Source organism: Callionymus lyra, chromosome 8, assembly GCF_982586985.1.
Source record: "Callionymus lyra chromosome 8, fCalLyr1.hap1.1, whole genome shotgun sequence".
NCBI classification, from domain to species: domain Eukaryota; kingdom Metazoa; phylum Chordata; class Actinopteri; order Syngnathiformes; family Callionymidae; genus Callionymus; species Callionymus lyra.
In genome coordinates this window covers 9,660,467-9,673,841 of record NC_141825.1, presented here as the reverse complement: position 1 = coordinate 9,673,841, position 13,375 = coordinate 9,660,467, and the positions used below count along the sequence as shown (strand labels likewise).

At 40.0% G+C, this 13,375-nt stretch overlaps 1 protein-coding gene across 1 annotated transcript in view; it reads left to right on the top strand.

Moving 5' to 3' along the window:
• fkbp16 (FKBP prolyl isomerase 16) overlaps positions 1 to 13,375 on the top strand; it is a 42,901-nt gene that overhangs the window by 27,419 nt on the left and 2,107 nt on the right. The window contains exons 4-6 of the mRNA XM_087797072.1: positions 6,713 to 6,930; positions 11,696 to 11,877; positions 11,968 to 12,045. Coding sequence (XP_087653198.1) covers positions 6,713 to 6,930; positions 11,696 to 11,877; positions 11,968 to 12,045 — 478 coding nt within the window. The remainder of the gene's footprint in view (positions 1 to 6,712; positions 6,931 to 11,695; positions 11,878 to 11,967; positions 12,046 to 13,375) is intronic.

The following is a 13,375-nucleotide window of genomic DNA, read 5'->3' as shown; positions in this document are numbered from 1 at the left end:
AATAAATACATTTACACAACCATAAGTGTAAATCAAACCACAAATGCATAGATTTGAAAAGTAACGAGAAAATAAACTATTTATGAGTCCCATGAAATATTGAGGCTAACGTATTTCTAGTTCTGGAGGGTAATTTGGAACGTACATTCGGTTGTTTTCTTTTTGTCTATCAGTATTTCTCACTAATATTACACTGTGATAAAAGTTCAGGAAAACTATGAACCGACTTTCAGGTCAGGATGTCATATACGTCCTGATAATCGGAGTTAGATTGTATAAGCAGAGGTGTATTGGACAGTTTGTCTCAGCGTGCTTTGATAAAACGTGCTCGCTGCAAAAACAACGCTGATAAGATCTTTGACTTCTCTGTCAACTCTACAAACGGGAATTTTTCACAGCTGTTGACGCATAAAAAAGCTTGTGTGTCATAATGTAGATGGTTTATTTTAAATAAAAATAATAATTTAAATACACTTTTATTCTTCAGAACTTCGTCCACCTCTGCCTAATTGTCCTAACAGGGATTTGAACCCACAACTTCCTATTCTATTGACCTGGTTGGCTCACCAGGAAGCTAACCAGCTAAGTGATGTCGTGCTAATGCAGCTCTGACCCAGAGACGCTCGTAAAGGTTTACGAGCTCCGACGTCATCGTTAAGTGCTTTTCGTGTAAACGTGGCACAAGTTTCAAGTCATTATTCCATGTCATTTACTGAAAGCTGAGCATTTTAATTTTGACTGTAAACGTTAAAAAAAATGACAACATAATTTTCAAGTGGTATGAAGTGATCATGTTTCCAGGAACAGCAGTGGTCAGTAGACCTTTAATAATACATCCCTTTTATAGGTGGAGCAAAATCAATATTTCATTTTTATTATTTCAATTTATTTCGAGTATAAACGTTCAGGATTAATAACGTGAAATAAATCACGAGGAGATTTAAACCTCTTCCATTAGTAAGTGCCATACATTGTCGCCTTTTCACAAAAAGTATTGAATTTGAAAATATTCATTAAAAGTGGGGTAGATGATCTTCAAAACCTTGTGCGGAAGCTAAGATTTTGAGTTCAAAAGTTCAGCATTCATCTCTTGGTTCTTTTTCACGGAGCCAAGAGAGGGCGGGACATAGGACAATTTTGACGGAGGTATCAGCGTCCAATGACGAACGGGTCGCTTAGAATTATTTGACGATATTTTTACATTTTACAAAACCACTTCATTATTGCGAAAAAAGGTGTTAACAAAATTCAAGAACTCAACAACATTTTTGTAGCTCCTGCTAATTCTTCATCTCATCAAAAGTGACCTTATTACTTACTTACTTACTTAAAGCAGTGGTTATTACATTTCCTCAGGGGCCACATTTTATACAGTTGATGTTGTGAGGGGCCCTCGAGCAGAAATTAAGTTTTATTAATTGATTTTATACTTTTCACTCCTTTCTTCTTATTTTTAGTATTATTTATAGTATTTTTTTCTTAACTTTATATATATATACACATTTATGAAGGCATCTACCCCAAATATTGGTTTTAATTCACTTTTTGAAGGACAATAAAAACAGAGAAGAGTGAAGAAAGAAATTCCTAAAACAAAACCCTATTATCATGTTTAGACACTAGTAATGAATAATAAATACAAAATAAAGAGTTATTTTCTACGTGATCTTTGACCTAAGGAGGCTCATAATACAGTCATAAATACAGTCAAAGGACTGTATACAAACTAATGTATTTCCATGTCTTTGACGACTCAGTTCGCAGCTTTAAACTCTAAAACAGACACAGTTTTCAAGTGAGTTCGAAGCTCTTTGACATTTCGTCTCGGGTCAACTGAGGGAACATGTCGCTGTGCTCAGCTGCACGTGGTCACCGCCCCCCCGCCCTGTGCTGCCCGAGACCGCCGAGTCCCCCCACGGGGTTGATAATGAACTGTGTGAACCCTCCTGACAGAGCAGGATTACCACCTAATCCCAACACGCCGACGGTTAACGCCGCACAGTAAATGAAGGCGTATGTTATTTAGTGTCCGCTAGGACGAGTCGTGCGGTTCTTACCAGGCAGACCCTGCACTCCCTCCCCCCCAGACCCGGCCCCCCACAACACACCCTCTCAATAAGACCCGGGGGGCTCTTTGGCTCAGCACAGCAGCACGCCGGTTCCGTGCTAATCACCAGTGACCCACATGACACGGCCGAGCTTATAGATCCGTCGACAACCTTCTCAGATTACAACTCATGCCTCGCCTGCTTATCTGAACGAATGAAAACTCTTCACTCGTCCGTCGCTGCTCACAGACTTGATCTCATTTAGCGCCACATTCATCCGATTACCTAAACTAATGACTCCACCCTTCACTAACCAGCGGTTGATCCCGAGCCGATGTTCTCCAGAACAAACCTTCCTAAAGACTGGAAGTGTAGTTTATGCAGTGTGTGTGTGTGTGTGTGTGTGTGTGCACCTGCATTGATTCAGTGACTCATCACTTCTTCTTCTCTGATCCACGTGAGTCACGAGCCGAGAAGTGGGTGTTAGAGCCGTAAAAATGCTGAGTAATGTGGACACTTCAAAAACAGTATGAGGGTAAAAACTCTTGTGATACAAGTAAGAGAAAATTAATGGGATTAAATCATATATATATAAAATATATTTAAGTGTTTGAGTCAAGAGTCATGAGTCATTTTCCATTCCATGAATTTATTTTGGATGTATTTATGTTCCATAATGATTTGACGAAAACTGAATTACTATAAACACAAACACGCAGACATGATTACATGCCAAGGTTACAAGTTATTTATTTGAAATGACTTTAATAATAATGATCTTTCGTCCATACAACTGAGCGTCCCAGCATGCACTGCAGGAATACTGTTTTGTTCGCCTACTGTTTGTCTAATTGTATTTTATTTTGGTAATTGTTTGGTGGGCATGTGTAGAGATGGCTGCTGCTAAAAATTAGTGCTTTTGAGCTCAATTGATGCTGAAATGATTATCACAGTATTTTTTTTAAACACTAAATAAGATTTTGATTTGGTAAAAACTAAATAAAGCACTAGAATCTGTTGCTTTACAATCTGTTTGCTACAGTTTTCGTCAGGACTGTTACAACTCTTGAACATAGTTCCCTAAAAATGTGAGAGTGAATCCCTAATGTAGTATAATGAGCAGTTTTTTTGGTGACAAAAGATATTTTTTGGTGATTTTTACTGTAAGTGAAAGTTACTTGGTCGAAGCAATTTATAGCAGGTGACAGCAGACAGATACTACTCCTACATATATATATATATATATATACACACAATTTTAAATAAAACTAATTAATATAAGACATTTAAAATACATTAAATAAATTCACAAAATCGACATATTATCATAGTATCAACATATATCGACACAATTTAATCTTTTACGAAGCATGAACTAAATTTCAAATTAGTTTTCTGAAAGAGAAAACGTTTTCTTGTCATAGAATTTGACATTTCAACTACTGTAGACCAGAATACTAGCCTTATTTTTTTTTATTACATTTTTTTTTTGTTGCTAAAAACCTTGTACAGTTTATGAAAAGAATATGGTCTACGTGTTAATGGAGCTTCTATATCAAATTAAAAGTAGTTCAATATTGTTTAATTTTAAATAGAAAATGTTCTATTTTATGGGGTTTTTTTCCTAACAAGCAGATTTTCAATTTGGATTTATTGATTTGGAATTCATTTTCATGTGTTAACAGGCCTCAGACCTTGGCTCCCGTCAAGGGTTTGAGAAATTTCAACCATCTGTACTTTAAAAAACAATGTCTTTGTAACAGCTAGAACATGAAAGTGTTACGGGGGTGGTGACAAACTGCAGTATAATAATGAATAAGGATTTTTTAAACACAAAATTAACTTCGGTTCTAAAAACAAATTGGAACTGCTGTTATGTGATACTTTGTGGACATGAAGGAATGATTGGTGTCTTTAGTAAAAGCTAACAAAAGGTTCAAAAATATTTTTTTAAAACACTTCTACAAGAAACTGCACTGAAGCTGTGACGGCAGAACACCATATACAATATTGTCAGTGGTTACGGCTGTGAGAAGATGTTCATGAATTAACACAGCAGAGCCAGATGGAGTCACGTGCACTTGTTTTTTCCTCTGCATGCTGTTTCATAACCTCTACCTAGAAAGCACAAACGTCTGAAGAAGCCCCTGAGGAGGAGCTTTTACGAAAGCACTTGTTTTCTTTATTTTCTTTATTTTCAAGGTAACGGCAATAAAGTGCAATTAAACCAGAACCTGGAGCGTGTTGTTACATAACACGCACAATAGTGTGTTTTGGGATCAGTTAAGCGGTTTTCTACTGGGACAACAGTGTGTGTGTGTGTGCTTGCACAAACACTCCGACTGGTCCGTTGAGCGTCGAACTCGTGTTCTGAACATCCATCATAAATAAATCATCCGTCCTTTTAGTCGTGCCGGAGCCTGAAACCGAACGCTTAAGTCGGGACAAAAGCAACCCCCTGGCTCTGGTTGCCTTGGCTAGTTTCTCACTTCCCCTCGTCTCCGGGGAGCAAAGGTGAAAGGGTAATCTGATCCCACCTGCTGACACATCCTCTCTGTAACCGGGGATTGGACTTATTCTATTAGACAGTCGTAAATCCCGTTGCCGGCAGAACAAGCTTGAATAATTCATGTCTCGACAGCTCCCAGTATGACGGTCAGAGTTACTCTCTCACTGCGGCGCTTTCAGTGTCGTGTCGGTGCAGTCGAGTGTTGATTAATGACTTCTTTTACAAGGTTGGTCTTGAGCAAGAGTCGTGGAACCGGCTTCTCGTCAGGTCCACGGGAATAAAAGTTGTACGACGTTGGCTCGTGTCGAGAAGTAAAATCAGATGGTTTGGTTGACAGTGATGCGTCGATGAGGCTTCATGAAACAGCTGATGATACAGTGTCTTTATTTTGAAAGACCACAAGATGGCACTTCAAGTTTTTAAAAGTTGCAAAGTTCCATTGAATGAGTAGATCAGAGCCAAAGATTGTAAAGCACGGAGTGACATCTAGTGGTCTTTCAAAGTGAAGACACTGTGTCGTGATACCTTATCAGCTGTTTCATGAAGCCTCATCGACACATTACCAGTTGACACGGTTGGACCAAATATATCAAGAAAAAAGAAAGGAGAGGAAGACGACGCAAGATAAATCAAATAACGTGAAGAATAAAGATGAGAAAAGAATAAGGATGAAATATAAAAAGGAAGTATTTTTTTTTTAAATAAAACGTAATGCTTAAGAGAGAATAGGGAAAAACAAAACTATGAAAAGAGGAAGGAAAAATACAAAGACGTATGGAGAAGAAAGACAAAGGGAAAAGTTTTGACGATGAAAAGATTATTTTTTTATGAAAAGTACTAGAGGAGGAAAGAAAAGATGAAAGGACAAAAGAAGGAGAAAGAAAAATATACACAGTCATCTGATGTTTAATAATGACTTAGGGATAGAGATGTAACAGTGTTTTAAAGAAACTACAGAATCATTTGTGCAAGAAAAAATGAGTTCCTGAAAAAGGAATTGAGAATCCAATGAAGGACATTTGTCCAACACAATTAACAACAATATAAGAAACTTGAGTGAAGTAATAAGAACTGGGGTAGTAATGTGTCAAAGAGGAACTCCAACAAGGTGCTAGCCATAGCCATGTACACTGTAAACTGTGCACAGAGAAGCTAGGTCAGTGGAAGTCTCCTCCCCAGAAGCAACACCAACAGACCCAAGGACTCCTTTATTCCTTGTGCAACCAAAGTATTTAGGGGGAGTGATGGAGGGGATGTTCTTCCTGTTTATTCTTTTAGACTGTAGTGTTAACTGCTCTTTATATCGGTATTTATACTTTTATTGATATCTGTGCTTTCTTGTTCTCGTCTCGGATGCTGGGCGGTAATTGGAATCCCAATTTCCCCAAAGGAACATCCCCAAGGGATCAATAAAGCACAATATATCTATAGATCTGGAGTAAATCAATTAAAAAGACAAAGGGAATTAGCAAAAGGAATGTTTGATTTCTTAGATAAATCCATTCAACCTTTCTACCGTCGACGGATTTCAGTGGCATTAGAAAGTCGAGCGTGCCTCGCAGCAAAGCGACAGCTGTCAGCACAAATGTGAGCGTAACAGCTGCAGCAGCACGTGGAGGTTTTCGCTCAACAGAGACTTTGTTAGAAGTTTATTCCAGAAGAGCTTTGGTGCAGTCAGCAGCGACAGAACCAGACAAAAACTGATCTGGTTTATAAAAGACTTTGGGGTTTCCAATTACTACTCATCCAGTTGTTTTAGCCAATGTCAGCCCATTTGTTTGTAAATGGCAGAAGCTAAATACACGTTTCTAGTTTTGCCAACTTGAAAGAGATCTTTTTTTGTTTGTGTTCTGTAGTTCCGCCTGGATTTAGCAAAGTTTTGAAAGATTCCTCAAATACTTGCATGGCTTGCCTGGAAGACAACCTGATCTGATTATCAAATAGCAATAATAGAATACTTTTTTGTGTGTGTTACAGCTAGAAAACTTAAATTTATCAGACCCAATGCCATTAAACAACACAATTAATGAATCATGGGACATGGAATAAACTACTTTCTGGAGGAATTCTCGCTCATTGCCTTCCTTAATTATTCAAGCAACATTCCAAACTCCATCATCAGTTTTGGTTCAAATGTGTCCCGTTTTATTTCCAGGGAGCCGGACATTCCCGCCTGGGCTCCTCTGCTCTACCAGCTGCAGCTACTGGACATTAGGGAAAAACTGGATCCGCTAACTCTGCCCGTCGCCGACCGGATCCGGATCGGCAACCAGAAGCGAGAACGGGGGAACTTTCATTTCCAGAGGGAGGAATTCAACATGGCAGCGAGAGCCTATTCAATGGCCCTGGATGTTCTCACCACCCGCAGCAGAGGTAACACTACGACGGTCATACATTCGGTAAAAACTCATCAAACACATACTGTATTTTCCACACTATTAGGCGCACCGGATTATAAGGCGCACCTTCAATGAATGGCCTATTTAAGAACTGTTTTCGTAAATCCGGATTATAAGGCGCAAGGAATAGAAGATACTGCAGTCAAACGTTTGACTGGGGTTGCGTTTTGCATCCACTAGATAAGGCTGTGCTAAAGGGAATGTCAACAAAACAGTCAGATAAAGTCAAATTTTATTAAGCGTTCTGACAACTGCGTTCACTCCTATACCAGTACATCCCGCAGACATGTAACTTGCATTTAAGTTTTACCTATCTATGTCGAGTGTGCGAGGCTGGTGTTGTGGGCAGACAAATTTTGAGCGAGCAGCAGTGAAGTTTAGCGCGTCTATGACTGGTTGAGCGCGCAGCAGAGTGACACACTTGCTCAAACCGATGGCAGTAATCTCATTCCATAGCCGTCCTCAATCATGTGACGTACGTTGTTATTCCCACCCTGTGATGACGCAATGACGTAATCCCGCCCACGGGAGTGTCGGCGAAGAGTCATGAAAGTGTTTGTAAACAAGTCACCCACCAGGCAATGTTCATATACATGTATAAATAATTATAATGGGTATATATTTGTTTTTTGTTGCCTAATAATTATGCACAGTAATAGTCACCTGCACACACAGATATCTTCCTAAAATAGCTAAAACTAAAAAAGCCCTGCTCCAACTTCCAAAAATATTCAGCTTTGATATTAATGAGTGTTTTGGGTTAATTAAGAGCATGGTTGTTGTTCAATAATAAAATTAATCCTCAAAAATACAACTTGCCTTATATTTCTGCACTCCCTGTATAAGGCGCAATGTTGTTTTTTGAGAAAACTTAAAGGATTTAAGTGCGCCTTATAGTACTGAAAATACGGTAAACGTTAGCGACAGAATTGGAAAGCATACACTCCAAAACATAAAACCTCAATGTTGACATTGGCTGTTGGAGCGACAGGAGACTCGTCAATCGTTTAGACCACTTTCCTAAAAATATATATACGATACCAAAACACGTGATTAAATCTGGATCGCAACGCAGAAGTTGGAAACCGATTCCAAAAAAACGGTTTGTTTGACGTACTTCAGGTACAGTCCTCTTCTCTGTACGCTAGGTGTCACCAGCGAAACACCAGGAAGCGTCTCAGTGAAACAATGTGGCAAACAGATAAAAACCGCTTCACGAAATCTTACATCCTTAATTGAAAGCTCTTCAACTCATCAGCTAATCACGATGCAGAGTCACGGCAGCCTGAGAGCGGCGGGAGCATAAACGCTGTTGGTTAATTCTGCAGCTTTGGAGCTCATCAAGTTCAATATTCTTCTGCTCCTCTTAATCACCTCAGTGGAGAGCAAACCGGGCCGGGCCTGAGAGAGGTGCAGCTGCATCCATGAACTGCTTTACAATGACTTAATCATAATAACGAGCTCGGGAATCGAGCCGTGGAGGCTCAGAAGGAAACACGGGAAGTGGACCCAAGGATGAACGGATGAACAGAGGAGTAGACAACAAGAAAATTGTTTGGTTTGAAATTGTATTACTCTAAACATGCGAGTTATCGGTGTAAAGGGAAGTTTATTTTTAGTTTTGGACTCCACCCTTTGTTTTCATTTTTACCAGGGTCCAGAAGGTCTTTGGTTTGAGGGACTCATGGTCTCATTTTGCTTCTGGTGCAGTTAAACCTTTCAGGCAGGGACATTCAATTGCAGTGAAGACTGGGAGCAAGATTCTAAATCACCGGAATGACTTGTCGAGGCTTTTGTTCCACTGCTGCCTCCTTGACAAGAATACCTAAAACAATTGGCAAATGAACTAAAGGATGACAATTCTCGCAATGGTAATATGTCCTTAGCCGGTCCTACACATGTTCCCCTCGTCCGAGTCCAACTTCTTCTCGACCCGACTCTACCCGGGTCGTTTTGTATTACCTCCAGCATGGTACGTCCAAACAGATACCATGTCCAAGTACCTGCTCGGCTCTGGTTCCAAGTGAGTCTAGGTGACGTCAAATGATTGCCAGAAGCAGTAGTTTATCAGCCTGAAAAGTTGTGGCATCACTACCTTTTAGTGTCTGGTGGACGATAAACGCATCCACCATTACGTAAAAATGACAAAGTAGTGTTGAGTCGAGCCCAGTAGGGCTTGAACCGTCTATGGGAAAAGCACCATTGGGAAAACTTTGCTGAAATGTTAGCTTATGTGTGTGGAGATCTGAGGTTCTGAAAGCAAGTAAGGCAACAGATATTCAACAATCTCAACTGTGGGCGACTGTAACAGCCATACTGGTGTGAAGAATCACTTTTATTATGTTGCAACTGACTATTGAAGCCAGATTTGCTTGTTGGGTCAAAATTTGGAAAATCACCCAAAAAGCATTCTTCTAGGAATCCCCAGAGCGATGAATCAGACTGATATTACAATAATACACAACTCATCTGCACACTTGGTGTTGCTGTGGACAATTCATTAGTGAACTAGACTCAAAGTATTTATATTGTAGCCTGGAACGTCAAGATGAAGTGGCCAATGGTGGCAAAAGAAATGAAAGGGAATGTTCCATTCAGTATATCCTGTTTTTCCAAAACTCGTCTTTTTCGTTATAGTGTTCTTTATGTTGTTATTTCAGACCTCTGGTATCGTTGGCAGTCTTCAAGTGATACAGTAGATTCCCCGTCAATATTTCCAGAGAGAAAGACGTGTTGTATTATGAGATCTTTCCTCCCTACCACAGCTTAGCATCGAAAAAATAAAAGGTCAACCTGAGATCCATAGCTCTCTGGGTCTTGGAAGAAATCCTCTCGACCCATTTCCTGGGAGCCCAAATATCCCTTTAGACTGGTGTTAACCACCCCACTCCCCTTCCCACCCCCACATCTCCGGATAATAAACAAACATCAGTTAGAGTATTCCTTTCCCTGTCCATCCACAATTCTTTCTCTGGAGCTCCTGCTGGGAAGGAAAACCTGGATGCCGACAGTGTTCACAACCGGTGTTGCAAACATTCAACTGCTCAAAAAGGTGTTGTATTTCTTGAAAGAAACAGGGGGTGTCCTGCTGTTGTCCCTTCCCTTGTCCCCTGGGTGTGTTATATGCTAAAGACAGGGACACCTCCTCTTGCTCCTTCGATCTCTTGCACGGCTTGCAAGGCTTCGGCACTTCATCTACTTCATCTCTGGATCTTTTCGCCCGTCTGACAGGTTCTGAAACTTTAGGATCTACATTTCCCGTCCTGTTGCAGAGTTTACGAGGCAGCGGCAACCAGTCCTCGTCGAGAGAATAATAGCCACTGCTGCTGTTGTCGTCGCTCTCACTATCAAAGCCGCTTTCACTGTCGCTGTCGGAAAACTCGTACCACCACCTAAATCCAATGGCGCCTTGCTCATCTGCATCGGTAGCTATGGGAGTACCCAACGGTTCATCGTTTCCTCCAGCCTGAGGGTCCATATTATCCTCTTCAACGGTATCAGTCGGTAGTTGTTCCATCGCGCTGTGGTCAACGCTCAATTCTTCCCCTAGCTGTTGCATCCTGCGAAGCAAGCTTATGGGATCTTGCATTCCTTCTCCCTGTGCTAAGTTCTCAGGATAATATAGTCCTTGCCCGTGCAGGCCTGCAACAAAGACATGGTCTCCCTGATCCATCGGACAAGAGGGTGTAAATACTTGTGCCTGTGACCTTCTTATTGACGGCAGGTACTGAGATCCGACCTTTGTCCGTCCATTAACTTTATATAATATTGGAGATTAAAGCCGTGTTTTGCCTTTGTTCCGTTAAACTTTGAAGTCAGTCTACAGAGCCTTGTTACCGTTAGCTACAGTCGTTTCCCAAAGGAATCTTGCCAGGGGATTAATAAAGTACTATCTATCTATGCATCTACAGCTGTGGTATTAGTCAATTTTAAGTATGGGGTCAACACAGACAGACATTTTCTCTAACGTTATAGCAACTATAAAGGCTATAATTGCATGTGTAAATGCAAAAGCTTGATTTAACCTGCATCATGCCGTCTTATACCAGGGAGTCAAATCTTTGGTGTTGATTCACCTGCATTAGCATGGAAGTCCACAGACACTTCTGGGTAACAATTATTCCAAATCTGTTGTTTCTTTTAAAGCCGATTGGTAAACGATTTATTTAGCATACGCTAACTCCAACCCTCCTGGGGCCTCATGGACTACAAGTGTGTTCACACAAAAAAGGTGCAGATTTACAAAACAAAAAGTTTACATCAGAGTTACGTCAGCAGTTACAGTACATGAATAGATATCAAAGTGTTCACAAACTTATCACAATCAGAACCTTTTTTGCCAGTGTTGTAAACAACATACAGTCATTGATGATGACCCTCAAAAAACTAATTAAAAACTGAAGTCTACACATACATACAGTAAGACATCTTTACTATAATACTATTGGATTGTCTGAGACCACCACAGAAGCTACACAGGTTTCTTGGTCCTATCTTGGCTGAGCTAACGGCTAAATCTTTTTATCAAGCTTGCTTTATTATCTGGGTAGCCTAGTCCAACAAAGATCAATTCTAGTCATACTACTGCTCAGATGTTTGTCAGACAAGAGTAATAATTCTGTTTTCTAAACAACAACTGGTCACTGCGACACTTTTCTGCACTGGCAAGCACACGGCTAAGCTACTCTTTTATCCCAACACATTCACTCCAAACTAAACATGCTCTGCCTTCCGTACAGACGGTAACCAGGACAGCATGGAGACCGAGGTGACCGAGGTCCGAGACTACCGAGTCAAGTGCTTGAACAACCTGGCCACGACGCAGCTGAAGCTGGAGCAGTACGACGACGCGCTTCAGTCCAGCCAGAATGTTCTGTCCTTGGAGCCAAACAACGTCAAGTCGCTGTTCAGAACCGGGAAGGTGATCGATATTTGAGAACCAGAGAGTTTCCAGAAGGAAGATGTGCTTAGTTATCGAGTCAATTATTTTCTGTTTTCATTGACTTGACAGTTGCTGTCAGACATGGGGCGGTACAAAGAGGCGATGGAAGTGCTGAAAAAGGCTTTGAAACTGGAACCGACTACCAAGGTAAATTACACACTAAACATCCTGTCACTCGGATTAAACTTTCACTGGTGTGTAGACAAGATGTGGAGAACAATAACTGGTCTTTTATCTTCTTGATTATATATATGCACACTAGCAACACAAGTGATTTCTTGAGGTGTACCACTGCATCCGTTTAGTTCGGTTTCAGTCATCTGTTGAAATTTGCAAATTTATTTAGATTTATTTTAAGCTGAAATTAAAAAAAAAGATGACAGAATATCGGAACAATTATAAGATATGAAATGAAAAAGAATGGATTTACGTCATGTTTATCTTTAACCTGAACTAGTTGAAAGTTCAGTTCACCAGTTTTAAAATGAACTAGTTCAGTTCATAATTTGAAATGTTCATAAGTTCACGGCTCAAAGAATAAACTAGTTTATAGTTGTTTTTTTTCTGTATGTTGCTAAAAGCTCTTCTTTTTCACATTTTTTTATACATAACCAAAGTCAGCAATTATAGCTATCAGCTTAAACATTCCTAATATTCATCAGATAACATTGTCAAATAATAAACTATTCATCATTTATTGTCAGTATTGCAAAAACAACACAGGAATTGTATGTGTTGTTGAGGAATACAGTATATAATTGAATAAACGAAGATAGATATAAACAAAATAAGATGACTTAAAGACAATAAATAAGTGACTCTTACATTAAAGTGGGCATATAAAACAACTGAAAAGTTCAAGGTAAGGATCATCTCATTTTCAACCCTGAAGAATCAGGTTTACTGTACATCAGGCAGCACTTCTGCCCAACATTCACTGACAATAGATTTGAATTTTTTCAAAGTTCTGCAAATAAATTTGAGTTTTTCTATACTCGTCGACTTTTGACAGCCTTTGACACTTTCGTCATGAAAATGCAATAACACTTTTGTAACAGAAGAGGGAGCCAGAAACGACCAAAGTTTCGATCTTCCATAGTTTCTGCTGAAAGTGCAGCAAATTCTATAGTGGAAAATAACTCCTCACTGACCTAGTAATCTACAGTTTGCCATCGCAAACATACCCTCGCCTCTGCTCTGACATTCTTACTTCCACTGGTTTAGTGTGGTTGAAACAATTTTCCAGAACGACGACCAGTCACAAGCTTCACTGGATCTGTGAAGAGTTGTAATTACGATGGTTCAATATCCTCGTGTTTGACCCACAACTAGTGAAACCGCAACTACTCTGAGCTGTTTACCAAACAGGCCGAAAATAATTCTAGAAGCTAAACTTGCACAAACCACAGCTTCGAAACTGAAGGTGAGAATGAGTCACAATTTCCTGCCCGTTTGAAGCGTCTGGTTCCGAGTCAAC